Source organism: Parus major, chromosome 1A (assembly GCF_001522545.3).
Source record: "Parus major isolate Abel chromosome 1A, Parus_major1.1, whole genome shotgun sequence".
Classification (NCBI taxonomy): Eukaryota; Metazoa; Chordata; class Aves; order Passeriformes; family Paridae; genus Parus; species Parus major.
In genome coordinates, this window is record NC_031773.1 from 21000127 (window position 1) to 21022706 (window position 22580).

Below are 22580 nucleotides of genomic sequence, written 5' to 3' on the forward strand. Positions count from 1 at the left end.
AAATATCCTATCTAGGAAAGTACAAGTCCAACTTACCTTTGCAAATCTCTGTTATATTTTTTTTTATTTTCTGTTTGTTTTATGTCCTCAATTAGTAATTTCTTCAAATTTCATTTCAGTTAATCATTTTCAACATCTCTTTTCCCTTCTCCTTGCCTGCCAGCATTAGATTTCAATAAGGCTCTGAATTTAGAGTCATAAAATATTCTGGTTTTTTAAAAATACTTTTTACTAAGTCTGTATTTTCAAATGCCAGTTTTCTCTCCATCTTATAGTGAGTTATTCATCAATTCAGTTATCTTTATTCATGAAACCTTGCAGTTTGTCATGTTTATTATCTCTGAGTTTTATTCTACAGTATCAGGAAATGCTGACAACATTAGTTCTTTCCCCCTTTGAAGTGAAATTAGAAGTGAAGAAAGAAAGGAAGATACCAACTGCTTGTATCTGTGTTGCCAAAATTAGAATACAAAAAAAATCATATATTAAGTGCTTTGATGATCAGCTGGAAAAAAAAAGAGATTTTGCTTCTGCTTTTACCTTTTTGATTTTATTTCTGTTTTTCAATGAACCAAGATTCCCTTTTTTGTAAAAAAAGAAACAAAACAAAGAACCTGTGATTGCCCCATTAAGGTAATTCCATTGAATACTATGATAAATTTTAAAAACTGGAAAATATTGTAGCATGACACAATAAAATGGTAGGTCATGGAGTTCTAGACTCTAACTTTTCACAAATCTCATAGTCTTTCTGTACTTAGCTAATAATGGTAATTAATTCTATTTGTTCCCCTAGAATTTAAAATGCTATTGAAATCGTAGAAAGCAATTATGGAAAGACTGGTTTCAGCTTCATAATTAAAGCTAAATTCCACTATTTGTATAAGGCTGGATAATTTTTTTTAACAGAAAAATATAGAATGTCCTTCCAGATCTACCTCCTTACTTTTCCACGCAGAATTAATTCTGTGAGAAATTGCACAAAAATTTAGCACAGTCAAATCTAAGTTATCTTATAATGTAAGTAATCTAAGTAATCTTATAATGGCTAGATTATCCCAGTTTGGGGTTAACTCTTCAGAGTCAGTTTGGGTTTAGTAACATATCAGCTTCAAGCAATCTTGCAGGTTTCACATGTTAAAAAGACCAAATGATGGGTCCTGCTGGAGCAGAGTTGGCTCCATAAAGCTCAAATTTTGATGTGTCTGTATTATCAATATACCTTGTGTCCTGCTTTACTGTAAGCCTGCTGAGGCTGGGAACTTGGGAGCTTCTCAGAATACTTACCTTTTTTCCAATACCTCTGCCTGGAGACAGGTTGGCTTTGCTGAGGCTCTGGTTCTGGACATGCTCCAGAGCAAGAAAATCTCCAAGAAAAGGGAGAAGGATGAAATATAAATCAGGGAAAACAAGGGATAAAAAATAAGGGATATATGGGATATATGCCGTGTCACTGAGGGGGAGACTGGCAGGCCAGAGACAGGAGTCTCCTAGTTGTGTTGTATTCATAACCAAGAAAAAAATACTTCTTTAATCAGCAGATTCCTGTGCTCAGGAAATGTCAATGAGAAATTAATCACACATGTTTAACAGCTTACATGCTGGGGAGAAAATGAGAGAGGTGAATTGTGCATTTCAAGGATAAACTCTCTTGTGGAAAGCAAGCTTAAGGTAGGTTTTAGACCCACTGTTGTTAGGTTTTAGACATCCTGATAGTCTCAAAAAGGAGGACTGGGGAGAAGTTCCCTGACCTGTGTGATGCAGGAGGTGAGACTGGATGATCTGACAGCCCCCTGTGGCCCGAGGCTCTGTTGGTTCATGAAGCAGTCACTTTTTCATTTCAGTAGCGGTTCACTCAGTTAACTTAGCTCATTTAACAATATTTTCTCGGTACCTATGTGACTCACTGGTAATGCATACTTGAGAAAGCATCCATTATTTGCAAAGCCTGGTTTGCTTTTTCTTTTTGGCAGGATGTGAAGCTGGAAACAGATGATTGATGGCTTTTTCTGTTTATTTTCTAAAAGATGTCAAGCAGCATATTTACTGACTCGACTCCTGCTGCAACTTGTTAGTTTGAACAGTGTAAACACATCTTAACAACCTTTAGTAATTGTGGGAAGAAAGACATCAGGAATATAATGAAAACTGACAGCACTGATTTCCATTCCTGTAATTCCTTTATGCTTACAAAGACAAGAACAGTATTTGGCTCAGGTGTTTTGGAGGTTCTGAAACTTCCAAATAAGAATTTATTGCTACTCATATTTCGTACACACTACTTGCTTGGGGTTTTTTAAAAAAAATAAAGTTAATATTTCATTCTTTATTTCTCAAATTACTTCATAGTCCCTTGTTAATGGTGGATATCCATAAAACACATTCCTTAGAATTTGACAGGTCTTCAGTTAAAGAGAAAAATGGCTAGCTGGTGTGGTAACCTACACAGGAAAAGGCAGGTTTAGATCAAGCTTAAGTGAAATGTAGGGAAGTCTATATCAGGCAAAAGAAATTACATGTACTGATTTATTCTGTAAATAAGTAAACAAAAAAAACAAAACAAAAAACCAAAAACTAGACAGATTTGTGCAGGGATATAGACTGAGTGCAATTCTCTTCCACCTTTTCTTATGAACAAATCTTCTAGGAAAATAATGGTTTTAAAAATAGTGCAAATAGCTAGAAACATTAAGGGCAATTTGCATTTTTTATCTGGTAATAAATAGTTTCAATGTAAACTAGTAAATAGCATGATGAGTTTTATGAAAACATGAAATTGGGATTGATTCAGTCTAATATAGCCCACATTTTTAGTCATTCCTGCCATGAAACATCAATTGGAAACGTGCCATACTCAAAGGTGTATTTACAGTTTTCATACTCTTTTTCCTCCTAAACATGCTAATTCTATGGAAAAAAACTGTTCCTGATCATTAGTCCCACAATGACTGAAAATTTTAAAATGTCTAGGTTAAATCAGTTATCATGACTCATTTAGTCTTCTGCTAGCATCATCCCTGGTCAAAGGTTGGTCCTCTCCTCCCCAAGTGTTTCCACTTTGGGAACACTGTATTTCCACATCCCCTGTGTGTGAACATTTCTGATCCTCTTTTTCATCCTTCATTTTATTAGGCTTATGATGCCTTTCAGACAAACACAACAACAAAAAAAAAACCCTTTCTTTTCCATTTCTGATCAAAATCCATCATTTCAGCCCAGATGGCCAGAACTGCATTTCCTTAATGTCTTGTTCAATGTAATTGGTACTTGCCCAAGACTGTATTTCTCTTTCATTGTGATCTTATCACAGTGGTGGAGCAGGATAATCTCAACAGTTAGATGGTAAATCCTTTTTCTCCTGCTCTCCCTAGTGATAATGATATCCCTTTAATAGCCATTTTTAGGGCATCTTGAGCTAATTGCAAGTGTGGAATAAGTTTATTCTGGTGCAAAAATGCAACATGAGATTGAACATAATTATTAGAATTGGCTTCTTAATAATTTAGAGGAGTGCTTCTAAGTTACAATTTTTGAGCATTTTACATCTTATTTAGTTTCATTAGGAATGTATGCAATTGTGAATGCAATTATTTTGTTTACTTGGTTAGTGGTGAAGTAATGAAGATCAGGCTGAGTTTGTAACAAAATTAGATGTTTATGCTGAAATCAGATGTTCCAGTCATGCTCTGTATTAATGTCACTGGTTTATTCCTAAGACTCATTAACATCAGTGACACTGCTAGTGATGTATGTGATCTGTATCAATTGTACTTGCTATGTGTTCAGGGAGGGGAGGACACTGACCACTAGAAGAAAGAGCAATTGCAGTCCAGGATAAGTGTAGAAACCACTGGTTTAGTCTCAATCAAATAGTAGTCTTTATAATATAAAACCTTAATAATAGTCACTTGGCCAATCCTTTATAATCTCTCTTTATTCAATATATATTGAATATATTGAATATATTATATATATATATTCAATATATATTCATATATATTGAATATATATTAATATATTAATATATTGTTATATTAATATAATATATATTAATATAAACATTGTACAGTATAAAAATTGTAAATGCAATACAGTACAGTATTGATAATAGTGATCTTGGCATTATGAATGGGGTTTTGTGCCTGGTGTGTGCTTTGTGCTTGACCCATGTTCCTACACCAACTCTTTCTTGAGCTAAATTCTGGTTTTAGAAGAAAAACTATTTCAACGTAACTGGTTACGTGTTCTCTTTTAATAAAATTTAAGGAATTCTTTGTAGTTGCTTCAATAACTAATTTTCCTGCTTGGTTTTTGCATGAAAACAATGGGGAGTTTTAGTCACTTTGAAGCAGATGCTTTCTGGACATTCTAATCCAGTGTTTCTATAAAAATTGCACCAAAGCTGTATCATCACTGTAATATGCATTAGTGTGTTAGTGCTGGAGAACTGGATAAGGTTACCTGCCTTTAAAATGTCTGGAATGTTGTTTTGACTTGCTAGAAAAGTTGGGTTAAATATATTTCTCGCATGCAGATAGATATTCTTACTAACATCAAGGAGATTATGTGAATTGTCTAATTAATCTGCTAATGTTCTATGTAATGATGAATGGAAAGTGGGAAGGAAATGCCAATACAATTTCCTGCTTATGAAGATGTGTATTCACATGATTGGATAGCCATGTGATCCATAAGCATGCACAAAAAGTGAGAAAACAGAATTCCTGAAACCCACACTGACCTTGCCGGCTTTATAAGTTCTCTGCAAACCTGGTTAATGTGACCATATTTTATATCTGATTATATTGTACATCACTTCCATCATACCATGATTTGTGCTTAGCAACAAGTTTTGTTAGGTAAACAAGCTCTAATAGCTAATGCTCAAGTTATCCCTAATGATACAAATTATGTAGCTGGACAAGTTACTTCTACTGATTAAAATATCTTTGTAAAAAACTTCTGTTGGTCTCTTCCCTTATCTCCTGTGATTCTTTCTGAAATCTAGTGCTATGGGTTTTTTAATTGCAAACTAATTGGTTTTTAATTTCCCTGTATTTTAGTTACATTTGATTTACTTTTGTCGTTTCCTTTCTTTTTGAAGTCTTCTGGGTAGAATGAGTGAGCTTCATGTCATTTGTAACTTTTGCATTTGTGCTTCTTTTAGGTGGAATTTTTAGTAGGCTTGTGTTAATTCTAAGATCCTTATTTCATAATGCTACTTTTTGCTATGGTACTGAAAAGAATGCAAATTCACCTTTACTGATGGACAGCAGGTAGAAAATTAGTTATTTGAATAAATAGTTATTAGAAATAAATTGTGTGAATTATTGTGGTTTTAATTTTTCTTATTTTTGAATATGCCTAAAATGGAATGTCTTTTTTTGATGAAACATTTGGAATTTTTCATTGCTGCAAAAGGTATGAGTTTTGCTGATGACAGTAATGAGTCATCTGGAGAGAAGACATTACACTGACAATAACAAAAAAGGTCTCCACTCTCTGCTGTCTTTGTATATATGGCCTCGAAGAGAAAAAGAACTTCCTTACTGCAAAAATTCATCATTTAATACAGTGATGCACCTGTTATTTCTCACATATTAAATCAGATGATGTTTACTATGACCACTGATGCCCTTGTGAATTATTTTCTCTTTTTAGTGATCTGGACATTCAGCTCTGTTTATGTGTATTAGATTATTATCCTTAACACTTGAAATCTCTTTTATTTTAGAAATTTGTCAGTTTGCACCATTCCCATTAGTTTCTGGCATCATTTTTGCTTACTGTAAATCATATTTGTAACTAAATTTTGGTTTACATTTTTGTGTTCATACAGAGACCATGAATCAAGCAACACCTGCAAGAAAACTGGAAGAGGTTCTTCACCTTGCAGAACTCTGTATTGAAGTATTGCAGCAGAATGAAGAGCATCATTCTGAGGTGAGACTGTAATTGCATTTTCTGTTGAGAATGGTTTGTTCCTAGATTTTCTCTCCCCTGATGCGAAGCAAGTCTGTCAAGAAATATCTTAGTTTTACTTTCTGACATATGTTTAAGGCAGTTCACATTTACAGAGTAATAGCAGACTTGAAGCTTATGTAAAGTGAAGTGAAATAAAACTCTACTTCAATTCACTTGAATGAGCTGTAGGTTTAGAGACGAAAATTAAAGAGCATGAAAAAGAGAAAGCACCTTTGTGCTGGAGGTGATGAAATGGTACGGAAAACATTCATAGCCTTATACAGTTTTTCCTTCCAACTTTTCACCCGACGTTTGGAATAGAAGGAAAATACAACTGAATGCTGGTTTTCATCATCCTGTATAGATCTAGAGTATAGACAGAAAAATAATAATAGTTATAATAATCTCATTCCCATTGTTCTTCTGTTGATTGGAAAAGTATGCTTTTAAACTTGTGCTTTTAAAATGGCATTGTAATGTAGAAGAAATGAAATAAAACAAATTTATGTTTCTTACTTTCACATCTTTTGCTTCATTATACAGAAACCATAATAACTAGAATTCTAGCACCTCTTATCTCAAGGAATTACAAAACTTAACTTGGCCAGATACACTTGTATATATTATTGAAATTTAATTAGTAAATACAGTTTTCTAAGGTTCAGGAAATTGCTTTTAAAATGTTCACAAAAAACTCAATAAATATTTTTTTTTGAAAATATGCAAAGGGATAAACATTATTTAGTATATATAGTTATAAAATATGATCATTCAAAACATCTGGTTTTATATCACACTATTGAATCTGGTTTTTAGCTTGCATCTGTCATGTGTGAACTTGTTATAGATGTTTTATCTTATACTGAAGAAACAGCTGTTTTGATGATTTGAAATTAATTCCCTGGAGGTCCTGTTCTACACTACTGTTGCCACTGTGTTACAGTGTAATGATTACTTAATAAAATGTATACATTGTGGTCTTTGTCTTGATCTGCATGATGGTAGGAAAAATTGGACTTCTGTGTGAAAAGAACACAGAAAAAAAACCCATACCAAATCACATATATATGATTAAGCATCTCTTTTCAAAGATTGCTTTCTATACTACCCATTTGCAGTCAGAGATGTGCTGTTTTTCAGAAGAGTAAATATATTGCATGTGCCTTCAGAAAAATTTATTCATCAAAAGTTCACAATCTAATCTAAGATACCTTGAAAAGAATGAAGATAATGATAAGGTTCTTTCCCCCTTCCTTCATTCATGTAATGTATGTTCAATTTCACTGAAATTCAATGTTAAAATATATCTGAGAAAAAGATTGTCAAATAATACATTCCCTACTCAAAAGTGGGATTAAGTATGGTGACTTCACATCATAATGTTATGCAAATATTCAGTGTTTGATGCTACAGTTGATGAAAAGGATCAGTAATCTGTAAAATAATATATCACATTTTTTAATACAAGATTTTTTTTTTCTTTTTTACAAATTTCGGGGATTCCCAAAGGGAAGAGAGGTATGTGATTCCAGCTAAGCATTGTTTTGCTCTGCTCATACATGGAGCTGTGCATTGAACATGTAGCAAAAAGTGTTTTGATGATTTCTATTGTTGTATAGCCACATTTATGTGTCTTCTAGAATCTAAGAACTCCATTTTTCCTTTAATCCTTTAATTTAGTCAATGTTTCTGTTCTCCTAGAATGTGTGTCACTAATTGCTAATTGCTTTTAGTCTATTATTATCCATAACAACTGTGCTGTTACATTTAGCTCTTTTTTTTTTTTTAATTATTCTTTCTTGCTGCCCAAGTAATGATGCATAACTCTTGAGAGAGTCAGAAGAATTTCTGTCTGGGTTCAAAGTGTCAACATTTACAACAAGGAAGAAAATTGAGAGAAAATATGCTCATTTTCTAGTTTTGGTTTTGCTTTGCTTTGAAATTTTGGCAATATTTTCTGAAAAGAATTTTTTTTTTCTTAGAAGGGTCCCCTACCAGTGCCTATATACATTTTTTTTATTTTCATGTAGTTATTTTCTAGAGTAAGGAATCTGTTCTTTTAATTAACTCCTACTTAAACAGGCTTCATTAATAAGTAATTTCTTCCAGTTTGATTAAAGACTCTATTTCAAACTCTTGCCAAAGTTTTTGAAGCCTCTTCTCCTCACTATGGTTCAAGTTGTCATCCTTCAATCCTGATACTGGAACACACAAGTACTTTTCAGTAAGAGCAGGGCATGCCCAGCATATCTTTAAAACCCTTTGCCAAATTTGCCCCATGCCAGAAAGAACTACAGACAGTTGTCAGAAAGTGCATGATACAGAAACACATTTTTAGACCACTTTACAGAAGTTGTCTTTTATTGTATGCCTTTCAGACCTGACTACGTAATTCTACACCACCCAGGGCCTACATGCCATAAATGCAAATGAAGATTTCTGTGAATTTATTTGAAGCTGAGGGGATTGAGCTCTTCTGTAGATAAAACTACAGATGTTCCATGTTGGCAACTCCAAAATATTCAAAATTATATATTCAAAATGAGTGGCATAAGTTTGAAAGCAGTGACATCTTCCTGTGTTGCATGTGTAGGCATTTCTCACTGTCAGATGTTCTTATAAACTCTCAGCAAAACACTCTCAGCAGGATTCAGTGTTCATCTTGTTTCATAAACTCCTTTCACCTTCATCTGTAACTGCAGGATCACAGAGCTCCCTCTGATCCAATGCTCAGCTCCAATACTGACATTTAAAATCCTAGATTTACATGACAATAAAAAAGTACAATAGTTATATGTCTGTAATGAAGAGCTGGCTTTACTTGCTGATATTATTCACAGATTTCTTCTCTTCTTTAAGGATTGCCTAAGAATATATATTTTTGCCAGAGAAAACTGTTCCAACATGTTCAGTTGCTGGAAATTGGTATAGACACTAGTGAACTTCTAAAGATTTATGGCATTTGCACAAGGAAAGCAGGATGTCTTCCTCAGAAGAAGCTGACATCTTTAAGGCAAAAGTCGGAATTAAAATCACTTTCTAGATGTTAAAAATAACCCTCAGACTTCAAGGAATAAAAATTCACAATAAACCATCCTTTTTGATTACCAAATGGATTCAAAATGTATTCATAAAGATATATTTTAAAAATAAATTAATTTGCTTTAGAATTTAATGAAATCAAAAGTAACATACAGTCATTTTTTGAAGGGTGAGGCCTTCACACTTTTCTTTGCTCTCTGAAAAAAGTTGCAGGCATTTATATTCCCTTTTTTGATTTTTTTGATGTTCTATTTTTATTCTGATCATATCACCTTTCCCACAATAATCTGTGTGATTTCTTACATTTTTTGATGCAAAGTTTTATAAAATATTTTCACATTTTTCACTTGGCCCATTCTTCCTCCCCAAATGAGACAGGACGTGATATGTCACTCAGATGTATTCTGACATAGATGGAGCACATCTCTTTGCTTTGATTCATGCTTATTAATTCTGGTTTTTCATGTTTGCAGGCATTTGCTTGGTGGCCAGAACTGCTGGCTGAGCATGCAGAGAAGTTTTTGTCTCTGTATTCTGTCGATATGGATTCAGCACTTGAGGCACAGCCACAGGACTCCTGGGACAGCTTCCCGCTTTTCCAGCTGCTGAATAATGCCCTCAGAAATGACAGTAAGATCTTAACTTTTTACATACTGTCTGGGTAAGATTTTTCAATGTACCCACACCTTAGAAACGTGGTTTTTGTTTTTAAATAGGATAATCCGCAAAATAAAAGTGGCAATGCCCGTTTTTATGATACATATCTTGGTATCCATTTCCTGCAAGCTGAGCAGTTTCTCTCTATCCTTGTACCATTTCAGTCCTTATTCTGGCAGTGCATTAACCACTTGGTATTCACAATTTGCTCAGTTTTGAGTCAATTATGTAAAAGTAGTACAAGAGGTATTGATAGTTTGCATTTAATCTATATTGCTTAAATAAAATTGTAGTTTAGATTTCCTTCTAAGCCTTCTAAACTTCTTTCACACTAGTTATGTCTGTAAAGGTGTAGTAGTGTTAGCATGAATGGAATAAAATACACACAAAAAAATTTCTGTTTGGATCCTTTGTTGAGCCAACTGCAACTTCAGAAACATTAAAATTGCCATGATGCCACTTGAGAAAGTTGCTGAAAAGGGTGCAGGAATTTTTCAATCTTAGTGCATATCTCAGAAGAGCTGGACTCCTGAAAGGTGGATTGTGCACCTCTTTAAGTGATGTCCAACCATCTAAAATTCAGGTTAAAAATCTGAAGCCTATATTCAGATGGGATATTCAGCTTCTTCTCCTACCATCATACATCTTCAGTTTAGGAATCATATCTCTAGTTGTGATGTTACATGCACTTAAAACAATTCTTTGGTTTCTGAAAACTGTGTAGGTATTTTACAGTAGTCTTACAAGAAGGATTTGTGACACCAGTTTTAACTTTATTGTTGTGTCATTTGTGCTCCTTTGATCTTTGGTTCCAACCTGAGAGAAGTGTTAGAAACAAACAAGGGTTGTCCTCGCATGCAGGAGATTACTTATAGGCTGCTGATTTTTCTTTCTTTAAAAAAGTAAACATATAATAATGTTAAATTACTAGAACAGGCTTAAGAAAGGCATTCTATGAAAACTTTCATGTTAAAGCAACTATTACAAGAATTGTAAAACTTTAACTAAAGGACATGAAAAAACTGTTGTATGAAATATCACACCTGTATTCCAATTTCAGTAATTCCCTAATGGTAATAGATATATTAAATGACAGTTTCTGGCAGGTGAAAACCATCTGGAAAATTACACACTTTTTCTTTTTCCAGAACCACTGGAAAGCAACCATGGAAATTAGTCACCTATTAATCAGAGGACATGTTTGCAAGTGGCAAGTGACCATTCTACCAGGAAGTGATTCCCAAGTGGAACATACCTCAGTGCTTATTCTTTAATTAACAGCCTTTTCACCTTGCAACTGCATAAAAAGCTTTAGCAAGAGTGTCCCATGCTTATATAATCAATTTTAATGCCTTCCAAGGTAAAATTAGTAATTCTGACTTTACCCTAAGTGAAAACCTTGTCCTGAAAACTATCACCTTCATAAAGATATATTTAGAAAAAGAATCTAAAAAGGGAAAAACTGGAATGTGGTCTCATGAGGATAAAAAGGCTAGTGTTAATAATTAACAAGGAGAGTGAAGTGGAGTAAATTAGCCATAATAGAGCCCACAGTGACTGGCAAAGTCACCTCTCATTATCAAAAAACTCATTAGGAAATGAAGAGGTGGAAATCCCACTGGGTTATTCTCACTCTGTGGCTATATCAGAGATTACTTTTCAGACTTCTTTCAAATGAAGAACAGTTAGGTCACCATATTGCATATTAGGTTAATCTTCACTGAAATTTGGAGGACTGACACCTGCATGTTATTCTATCTCAAGAACATTAAATGAGCTCTAAATCTTTGGTGCATGAATCAGTTTTCACATAAACCTGACATGAGAGAACTCCTAACAATAAAGAAACAATCTTACATCTACAGCATTAAAGAAAACTTGCATGTAAAACTATTTTTATAACTATGCCACTAAAGTATAATAAAAAAACCTTTGAGATAATGGAAATTCATATTCATGTATGTTCAAATAATAGCGAATGTGCTATTTTACACAATGTAAAAAACATGGTGCAAGATTCAAGGCAAATACTTCAATCAATATTTAATTAATAATGAGAAAAAAATGCATTTTCCAATGTGGTGTATAATTTTTTATAAAGAGAAGGGAGGGTGGGGAAGTCCTGACTGAAGCTTCTCATTTCTTTCATGAAGGACTTCATTTTGTGTCACCCTGAGACTCTCCATTATCTTCTAACATTATTCCAAAAGGCAGAGTATATCAATGATTGCATTTCTGTTTAGTCTAACTGAAGAACTTTATAAAATGGAGAGAGGGAGGAGGATGATCTTCCCATCTTGTAAAATATTTCAGCTTTTCTTATGAGACCTAACCACAAAAAGTTATTTAAAAAATTGCATTCACTGTGGAGATGAATAATAGATTGAAGATAAATTTAATGTGTTTTTTCAAATTGTAAATATTTGAAATAATTATTGTAGCTGCTTTTAAAATATACATTTTAATGATCTCCAGAGTTATTATTGTCCACACACAATTACGCCTGACTCTGTAAAGCTTTGCAGATTGTACAGTGATACAGTTCTCAACATCTCCTTGTGATATCAGAATTATTTTTTCTGGAATTAGATATTCATAAAGGGAAGAAAAACATAGCTGTCCCAGGACTGTGTCTTATTCTCTGTAATGACTGTGTTACTTTCTGTCCACAGAGCCTATAAATTATGTTGTGAAGGGGCCTGCTTTAGATGTCAATTTACTTTCTGTAGTTGTTTAATTGTTCAGATTAATCTTCTGATTAATTCTGATTCTTAATCTTTTTAGTGCTCAAAAAACAGACATATTAATTTCTCTTCATTTAACATAGTGTGAGAGATATCTTTCAGTGGCATATGCCTAGTTAGATGGAGAGACTGCATATTTTGCTTGTTTTAGAGTTTTACAGAGAACTCTATATTCAGCATTGTGATCATTTCCTTACTGAGTTTTTTCTCCAAGTGTCACTTACTGCCACTTTGTCCTTAGCACTATTGTTGCTCAGCACTATTGCATTGCTACCTTGGCACAAACCAGTCAAAACTAGGAGTATTATGAAGGTAACTCACAATCTTCATTCTCATTCAGCTATTACCCAGTGGAATGTCAGTGCACTTGCTCTAACCCTGCCAGAGTCTGCTGTAAAGGGCAGAGAGTCTGGTGAAGCTCATTTAGAAGAGCAGCATGTTGAGTGTTAGCTGTTTGAAAGGAATTCTCTGATACATTTTGTTCCACTGCTGTTGTGGAGTGGCAAACGCCACCAAAGACAGAACATCACCTTCCTGCTTTGTTACAGACTGTGTACTACTTTTGGACTAGACTTCATGTGTAACATCATACCCTATCTTAAACTACAGGCTAGAGTTAGAAGACAACTTGGATTTAAGGTCATCAGATGTGTAGGCCCACCCCAATATCTCAAACCTTACACTTCTCACTCGCTGTAGAGAGTATCTTTTCTCACATCCGGGACTCAGTCCTGTTAGGAGCTGCTTTGAAATCATAACCTACCTTCAGATAAGAGCTACATGTCTTGGTTACTGACACTGAGAGTTAACTCAAGCTGCATTATTCCTTTCCACAATATCCAATAATCGTTTTTCCTAATGGGACTTGTACACAAAGGTAAATTGTGCAACAAGCTGTTTCTGTAACTCAATCTTGTAAAGATTAAATAAATTTTAACTTTGCTTTCACAAAGTAAGCCTGTAAAATTCACTTTTAAAATATGTCTTATATGTAAAAATACAAGATAATTTCCATATAAATTGGGATACTTGCAATTTTTGCTGCAATTTAACTAGCTGATTAAGAAATTCTCTGTGGAGGCAGAGTATAAATAGCAAATGAATGTGAATACAAACTTTCTTTTCACATGTGATTGCTTGAGTTTCAATTGTTATAAATAAAATCTGGATCCTCAAGGTTTTTTCCTTCTTGAAATATACTCTTTCTTATTTTGAATTTAAAAATATACTGGAAAATTCAAGTTATCTTTTCTGTAGAGTCCCTTGAAGCGCAGAATAATTACAGACTCTCTGACAGAGTGCTATTTATGTCAAGGGAAAAGAGACTCATGTTAATCTGTGTCATTCTTCCCTGCCTCTGATTCTGCAGAAGCTCTTGAGGACAGCATGACATGCTGACTCCAGGATAACTCCTGAGATCTGCCTGTATTAGTGAAAGCAGTAGAAGCCTCACCGCTTTTGTGGTACGCAGGCACAGCAGATTCATTTCCTACTTTTAGAGATGAAACCTCATTCCAGTACTGAATAACTAACTTTAGATCCATCTCTGATGTTCTCTCATCATGTTTTAATATATTTCAGCTAATATATTTCCTAATACAGAAAAAACATAATAATTTTTTTCTTCAATATTTCAAGACTATCTACTTCAGGGTTCTGTTTCTGTTCCCGTAATGTGTTTTCCTTTAATATTGCCTGTACATTACCTGCTCTGGCATAGGCTTTCATTTTATTGTTGCTTGTATGACTATGAGATGACTCATATGAAGAGGGTGTGGGGTGTCTATATTGAAAAGACAATGGAGAATTAAGCTACACAGCTTTGAAGACAAGTGGTAGTTGAGGGATCTTAAGTGTGGCATTTCCTCAAGGATCTCTTGTTTCCCATCTGCTTTGATGCACAGGTGGTACCTTTTGGCAAGATCAATTTTAATCATAGGGTAGAGTGCCATGAGTCTGATGATACTCAGCCATATCACTTATCCCTGTGTTTTGAGTTCTTTCCCTGCCCTGCATTAATCCTTGATGGAGATCTCCAGATGGGTAAATCAGAGCTGCCATGTCCTGAACCCTGGGAAAACAGAATGCTCATGGAGTTGTTGATCCAAGACAGTTCTCTAGTGAGTGTGTACCCGCATACGCAGGGAACATCCTGGAGGTGAAGTGACAATAACTGTTGGCATAATTTTGGAAAGTTTCACTTCCCTGTAAAGACTGGTGTCATGATGTTAGGAAAATGATTCAGCTTTTAGCGTTGAACACGTTTATTGCTTGTGACATCTTAAAATTTCATGCTGGCTTAGAAATAACAAGTCATCCTCCTGCCCATGAGGCTTCATTACTGTAATTCCCAGAGCAGTGCTTGTAGCAGGGAATTTCTGCAGTGTGCTCAGAAAACACTAAACTACAACCTTATTCCTTCAAGTATCTGTGATTGCCTGATTAATTACTGGTTCACTGCAAAGCAGCAAGATTGATTTAATTGGCACAGTTGTACTCTTGTTGTTATTTTTCAGCTCAAAGTTGCCTTGAAAACTCAGCCTAATATGCAAATTGATACCAGCAACCTTTTGTTTCTCAAAGGCAGTGCTCATCAGCAGTTTACTGTGCAACCTTTGTATTAATATCCAAATCCTCCTCAGTCATTTTGGTTGCTGATAAAAGGTGCCGTAGTTTTAAGATACATAAAACAATTATAAATAGAGAAAAATAAAACTGTTTTGAATTTCTGATACATAAATAATAAGCCAGAACTAATTAGTTAACAATTATTTTGAGGAGCACTGTAAATAATAGATCATGTTTGTAATGGACTCACAGGTACTCTCAAGGGTGAATTCTCAGGTGTTTAATAAAGACATGATCCTACACCTCTGCCTTTTTCTCAGTGGAAACCCTAATAATCTCTGCCTGCTACCTAGATGCCTGTTTAAAAAAAAACTTCATATATCTGATATCTCCACCCCTGTGTCTAAAATGGTTGGAAATTAAAGTTTGAAAATTCTTAGCGAGAAGAGCAGTTACACAAAACCAAGAGAGCTGATCACATTGTTTCCTCGGGTAAAGGTGATTGATACAATATTTCCTATTGTTCTACAAGGATGTTTCCAAGAAAATCGTTTTTTGCTTCCAGATCATTGTATGCAAGAAAAAAGTAACATAGTGTTCAGACATTCAGCAACAAAGGCACTTCCTTGCAATACAAGTAGCAATAGGGGACAGAAACTTGATGGCACGTTTTCCCCATAGTTTCCATCTCTCCCAGGTTCAGTTTCGGCTGGGTGTCATTCCGGAATGGAAGGCAAAGTAGTTTCTGGAAGTTATAGAATTTTTTTTGACATTAGACATGGAATGGCATGGGTAGTAGAACAAAAGGGATTATAATTTTAAAGGATGGTGTCCATGGTGAGCCCTGTGATCCAGGCTTCCTTCCAGGAGGAAGCCTCCTCAAAATGTGGTTTTGGTGTCCATCCAGTCACACAAGAAGTCTGTATACTGGAATAGGTGGGAGGAGAAACCTACAAAAGAATTTAAAACAACAGAACACGGACAAGGGAAAAATAAGGTTGCCAAGGTCATGAAAATTTCTCTCTGTGCCTGAGCTTCTATGATTTCCATATGCACATTATAGGTCCTAATAACAGTGCTAGATTAAAGGGTGAACACAGGCAGACACATTCAAAACATGAAACATATATTCCCTTGGTGGGACAGGACATTAGTGTGCGAAGAGCTAGAATTTGCTGAGAGAACACTTCAGGGAATACAACGACAAGCAGTGGTGATGGAAAACTAATTTTCAGATTCTGAGCATGTCTAGTTTGCATGTGTATGCAGTTTTTCATGTAGTAAGTCCCATCTGTGAAATAAGTAATATTCTACTATTAGTAGATTCTATTCTATTACTATTCTATAAGTAATATTATGAATGGCATTCAAATACTTTTTTTTTTCCTTTGTTTGGATATTTTTGTCCTGTCTTGGTGTAGAAGTAATGAACAAAACTGCTAATGTTTAGATTCAGCAAAGCATATCATTAATTTTGAGAAAATGCAAAAGGGTTCTGGTTCAGTAAATATCTTTAGTATGTATCTAGTTTTCATTACACTGACAGTCTGAAATGTACTACACTGTCCTTATAGAACACTTCATTTATCTTTTCTGAACTGTATTTCCTACACAAGTGAGATCTTTGTGTACGAAAACATTTTAAGATACACTTCTTCCTATAACAAAAGGTCTGACATTTTTGTCTTTTGTTTGTTTTTCTAAAGCACTTTTGTGCAATGGAAAGTTTCACAAGCACTTGCAAGAAATTTTTGTTCCAATGGTTGTCCGCTACATTGATCTCATGGAATCATCAATTGCCCAGTCCATTCACAGAGGTCTTGAACAAGAGTCATGGCAACCTGTCAAGTAAGTGCTTTTTACAAAATCCTAACAAAGCACCTGCCTATAGCTTTCTGTCTAATAAGGGGTTGTCCCCTGTTGTCCTCTAAATATTCTATTTTTTATTGTATTCCTACATTGTTTATTTCTTCACAGGAGCATCACCAACAGTCTTCCTAATGTAGCTCTTCCAAAAGTTCCAAGTTTGCCTCTTAATCTTCCACAAATACCTAACTTTACCACACCAACCTGGATGACTTCTTTGTATGACTCCACGTGTGTATTCTTCAATAACTTTCTGACTGTATGTCAGCTCTGCATGGCCTTGCTAGTGTTCTGTGCAGCTGTATTTGGATTGCATGGTGTTTATCATCTCTTAGCTGGAAATTGTTGTTTCTTGGGAGTGAGCCAAGCATGGACTGTTAGTGAGTTGCGCTTTCTAGTGCATTAAAGTGTAGCAGTCTTAAACCTGGTAACTTAGAAAATCACCTTGGCAAAGGTCTGCCATAGCAGGAATGATATTTAGTATTCTAAACAACCTAATGACTCTTTTGAAGTAATAAGCAGTGGGGAACCTTTTGGATGATTGATTTTAGATTGTAGTTTTGTAAAATGAGGCAGCCCATTACATTTTTTGCATGGGTTTTATTAAATAATTTTATATTGGTTCTAAAAACCATTTCTTATAAATATTGTCATCAGATTAAATATCCATATTACAGGAAAATAGTAAAATATTAATAATTGCCAAGAATAGAAGTACATCCCTTTCTTTGTTTGCTTGAGAAAAAAAAAATTCTTTCTGATTTTTCCCCCATATTTCAGTGCTTTGTGGAAATACTCCATAGTTAAAGGTCTGATTTCTGTGTGGGGACAAATTAATTATATGTTAGAGAAAGGCTCAAGAAACTAATTTTAGCAAAAGTTATATTAGGAAAGCATGAATGTGAATGACTTCAAAAAACACACATTCAAAGCACATTTGCTGATATCATTTCAAGACAAGTGTTGTCTTTTCAAGTTTTATGACAGACTCCTAAACAGCATTAGACCTGTTTCTGCAAGAGTTAATACAGTCACAGAATACCACGTTAAAAAGGCACCTCAAGGATCATCTCATCCAACTTTTCTTGGCAAAAGCGTGGTCTAGGATGGCCTAGCGCCCTGTCCAGACAAATTTTAAAAATATGCGATGTTGGGCAATCCATCATTTCCTCTGGGAGAGATTATTCCAATGGCTGATTGTCTTCATTGTGAAAAATTTCCTCTACTTTCTAATCAGAAACTCCCCAGAAGTAACTTGAACCCATTATCCCTTGTCTTTTTCATGTGACTCCTTGTAAAAAGGGAGTATTACGATTGTTGTTCTGCTGTTAATTCCCCTAAAAAGTGACAGAATTCCTCTTAATCCTTGGCTTTGGTACCTTTTGTGTTTACTATAGTAATGCTAGGTTTCTCCTGATGTGCTTATGCAAGTCATTTCAGCTTTGAATACAAACTAATTGGCCTTCTGGAACTCAAATTCCTCTCTGTTATCCCAGGGTTTTCAAAGGTCACTTTTTTTTTTAAAGAATAGCTTTCAGAGAAGATTTGCTAATCTTGGATGTGCTCTTGTAGTCTGCTTTCTAGCAGCCCCATCCAGTAAAAATAAATTGTATAGATGAAATTTCATGTATTTTGAATACTGAATTTATAATTAATACAGGTTCTAGTTGGAGGATTATAGTGGTAGATCTTTCCTAAATGAAGGGTTTGGTGCAGCTATATATTCCTAGACTCTATTGTCAAACACGTGCAAGGATAATAAAATGCAGTCATGGGCTCATGACCCTTGCACACGTTCTTATATTTAGTTTCATGGTATATATAGCACAGTATGCATGAAATCCTAAGCCAAACAGCTGTGAAACTAGAGGTTTTCATAGCATTTGGTGAGCAGTGAGGTTGACACTGGCCAGCAGCAGCTGTCATTCTGCTGCTTTTCAAGAGAAGTGGGGGTGGACAATGTCTCTTACTGTGGCTGTGACTTTTGTAAGGCCATCATCCCCTTTCAACCACTACACATAGCACTTAGGAAGAGATCTGCCATGGTGCTGGCTCTGATGGAGGCACCTCTTCAGGTTCTTTTCCCAAAACATAGAGCTTTGAGGTTATATTTATAAAATGTGTATAAATTGACAGTCTATATTGCAGGCAGCATTAAGTTACCATTATCAGAATGGTCATGTATTTGGGTTAAAAAAACCAAAAAAAATATTAAAAGGCGCTGCAAGCTGCTTGTTCCTCCCCCCATGCTAAGGAGTTTCCTTTTCTCTCCTGGTAATGGTGAATCAGTTTCTCACAGAGGAAGTGGGTCACTTTCACTATTATGTAAAAGAAAGGAGGAGGGGTTTATTTTCTCCCTCTTCTCCCATCCTGTCCTTTTCAGGGAGAACACACTTACTAGTTAACTTATTCTACAAGGAGTAACCCAGTACCTTTGTTCAAATGCCTGCTAAGCAAAACCAGAGCTTCCACAGTTTACCCTTTCAATGTGATGAACAGCCCAGCTGAGATGGACTAGAGGGGTACACTGAATTATACATATAGTAAGCAGAGTCATCTAATTTAGCAGTGCAATTGGACTCCTCTCCACTGCTTCCCCCAAGTCTTTCTTTCCCAATTCACTGTGCTTCCTCCTCCTGGACACAAAACCAATGATTTAGCAAGAGGATTACTATGTTTATTACAGAGTTCTGCTGGACTTTCCTCTTTCTCTTTGAAAGTGATGATTTTGGTCAATTAATGATTATCAATTTGAATTACACAATAAAGAATCTAGATTCAAAAAGAATGAGAATGTCTGTGAGCCAACTGTGTTAAAGGTTTGCTGAAGCCCCGTGTCTCTTTTATCTCTAATAGAAAGAGATTTATTATTCTCCAAAATTTACTAATGTATGTGTCCATGCTCTCAAGCTCATGTTTAAGTATATTCATATTCAATAGAGCTACTATGTGACTATCTAAGAATTTTACTGAAGAGAAAGAAGTGAAAATATATTCACAGTTGGACATCCATTTGTGTGCTTTATTGATGAAGACAGATTTTCCCCATTTTCACTTTAAAGTTGCTACAATTCCCTTGAACATTACTAGCAAAGATTATTTATATTTTTAAAGTAATTGTTTCTTTATTTTGTCCTTGATCATTTCTTTTGGAGGAATAATTATATGCTACTTATAACATTTAGAAAAATTATTACCTTTTTTCCACTTCTTTTTAGGCATTGGAAAGTGAGATATGAAAAGGGGAAATTGTTATAAGTAGTAGTCTCTTTTTCTTGATTGGTCTCTAGAGAAGGTTACTCAGAGGACATGTTGGCTAGACATGCAGAGCACTGTGAATTACTCTTCCATTTGGCTGAAGATAATCTTAAAGAGCAAAAATGTTTGAATATTCTGTAAAAGCTTTCAATCAGCCACAATGAGGAGGTTTTCCTCAGTTTTTCATTAATTCAAAGATACTATTTTAAATTGCTTTTCATATTTTAAATATGATTTTTATTTTGCATCTTCTGGACCTGGATTTTAACTTAGATATGTGGATGATTTTAATTGTTTTTGGTTTAATTTATAGATTATTCTTTTCAGTGAAGACATAACATAGTGTCACTAACCATAATACACATCTGAGTTTGTCTGTTACCATCTGGTACCAATCTAAAACATCAGCTTCAGGAAAATTCAAGGCTGGGGAAACCTGGACTAAGATATATGCTTATAGGAGAATAGTCCTGTCTTGTCTCCTACCCAGAAGAAGCAAAATCAAAGGAAAAGTGTCATCTATATTCTTGCTGCCATGGCTCAGCTATAATGAGTGCCAAGAGGGACAAGGCTGGAGCAGTCACAGTGCTCCAATAGTTATGTAGAGGGAGTTGGTCTGAATATGTCTGAGCTCCTGTGCTGGGCCCCTCTGTGTCTGTGAGTGCTGAATGAGTCAGGAGGCCGTCTCTCATCTCTGTCCTGAGGGGGTGTATCTGCAGTGCCACATGTGTTCCTGTCACAGAGCTTATCTCCTGTACAGTGGTAGGAGGCCATGGCCTGCATTTCCAAGGATGGGTATTTAAAAGTATAGCCATAGGACTGATGGCATAGTGAAATCTGGCTAATCTGCTTTCTATGGAATAAGGAGTTTTGAATAGCTAAGTCCTATTGAGCATTCTGGAAGACAAATTTATATTGTGGGACAAATTTTGTTCCTTCCAAAAATACTAATATGCAGTAAGAAAGAAGACTCAAGAAACTTGTTTTGGTTGCTTGATCCCTAGATTGTTGTCTCACTCTTGAGCTAAGAGGAGTCATGGGGTAGCTCTGTACCTCGTATTCTTTGAGGGACTTGGCACTAACTGATGCTTGGAAAACTTCTGCTCCATCTTCCACCTCATGTGCTGGTGAAAAGTAGAGAGATGGGGCTGAGTACATCTGACACTGAAATTACTGAAAATCCTGTTCTGTTGAAGAAATTCTCAGTTGACTTCCTAAGCCCTGAACATATATTTTGAGGCAGCATAAAGAATGAAAAGCTGGAGTGCAGAAGCTGGGGGCTCACAAGAGATGTAATGCTTGTGCCATGTTCTGTAAGTGGTCCTCAAAAGACACTAGTGGGTAGGATCTCAGTAGTAACCTTAAAAGAAATTAGAGTAATTTGTAAAATGACCATCCCTGTCCTTGGTAGATTATAGAAGAATTGAAACCAGCTGCTTTTGAATCTTTTGATTGATTGATAATGTTCTTAGATATTTAATGCTTATGTTTTCATATCCCTAGCTACCCTACAGAGTTTCATATGTAGGCAAGAAATTATTTATGCTACATCTTCTCTGGAGTCGTGTGTGGGAGTATCTTGCAGCCAGTGTACTTTATTAATGGACTGTTTGACTAATTGCTACTGCTTAGGTACCTGGCAAGCCCAGTGGGAAGCTGCCTCTTTCAGGTGTCAGTGGATAAGTGAATTATGGCTGCATACAACTCCTAGATTTGATATGCTGCAGGTTCTTGGAGAAACATTATGTCTTGGATCTCTTTTTTTGCTGTGTTCAGTATGACACAAGGCATAAAGTCATAAAATAGTTTAAAAGGGGCCTCTGGAGATACCTGGTCCACTCTCCCAGTCAAAGTGTGACCAAATGCAAAGTTTAATTCCCATTAGAAAAAATGGCTATAACAGGATGTGCATTATATTTGCCTCTTTGAATCCCTGGTAACCTTCTCTTACTGCTATAACCTGATTAACAAGAATGGACAACTAGACAGTACCTGAAAGGTTTAGTTTTGGCCAGCAAAGTAGTAGAGTTTGTGCTTAATTTTAAAACTATGGATAACTATTATAGTTCTTAAAGAAAGAATGTCAGTTCTGGTTCCTGATAGAGCAGTATTATTCCCTTCTTTAGACTGAAATAGCTTTAACACGCACATTCAGATAAAAACTTTTCAATAGTCAAGAATATATTCTGTCCCTTCACAAAAAAAAAAAGAAAAAGAAAAAGAAAAAGGTTCTCAAATTATGGACACAGATTCAGTCTTGATTTGAATGCAGGAATAAAAGTTTAGTTCTCTTGCAGTATTTAGCAAACAGATTAGACTGTTGTGTTTGGATTTGAGAACCATGAATAAACAATTTCTGTTGTAGCACTTTCTTTCCTCATCTTATTAGTATAATATGTTAATCAAATTCAGATGTCATTGGACAATGCAGAGTAAAAAATTGAGGGATGAAAACTCAAAATTATATGAAAAAAGAAGAAA

The 22580-nt window shown here is 35.1% G+C and overlaps 1 protein-coding gene across 22 annotated transcripts in view; it reads left to right on the forward strand.

Annotated features, from left to right (window-relative positions):
- The window catches only part of CADPS2 (calcium dependent secretion activator 2), a 281050-nt gene that overhangs the window by 215989 nt on the left and 42481 nt on the right, over positions 1-22580 (forward strand). For 10 of the 22 annotated variants that reach the window (XM_015627846.2, XM_033514317.1, XM_015627830.2 and 7 more), the window contains 5 exons: positions 5840-5943; positions 7474-7482; positions 9480-9636; positions 16682-16823; positions 16953-17072. In XM_015627846.2, the coding sequence (XP_015483332.1) occupies positions 5840-5943; positions 7474-7482; positions 9480-9636; positions 16682-16823; positions 16953-17072 (532 nt within the window). The remainder of the gene's footprint in view (positions 1-5839; positions 5944-7473; positions 7483-9479; positions 9637-16681; positions 16824-16952; positions 17073-22580) is intronic. The other 12 variants (XM_015627840.3, XM_015627844.3, XM_015627842.3 and 9 more) reach the window with 3 other exon arrangements.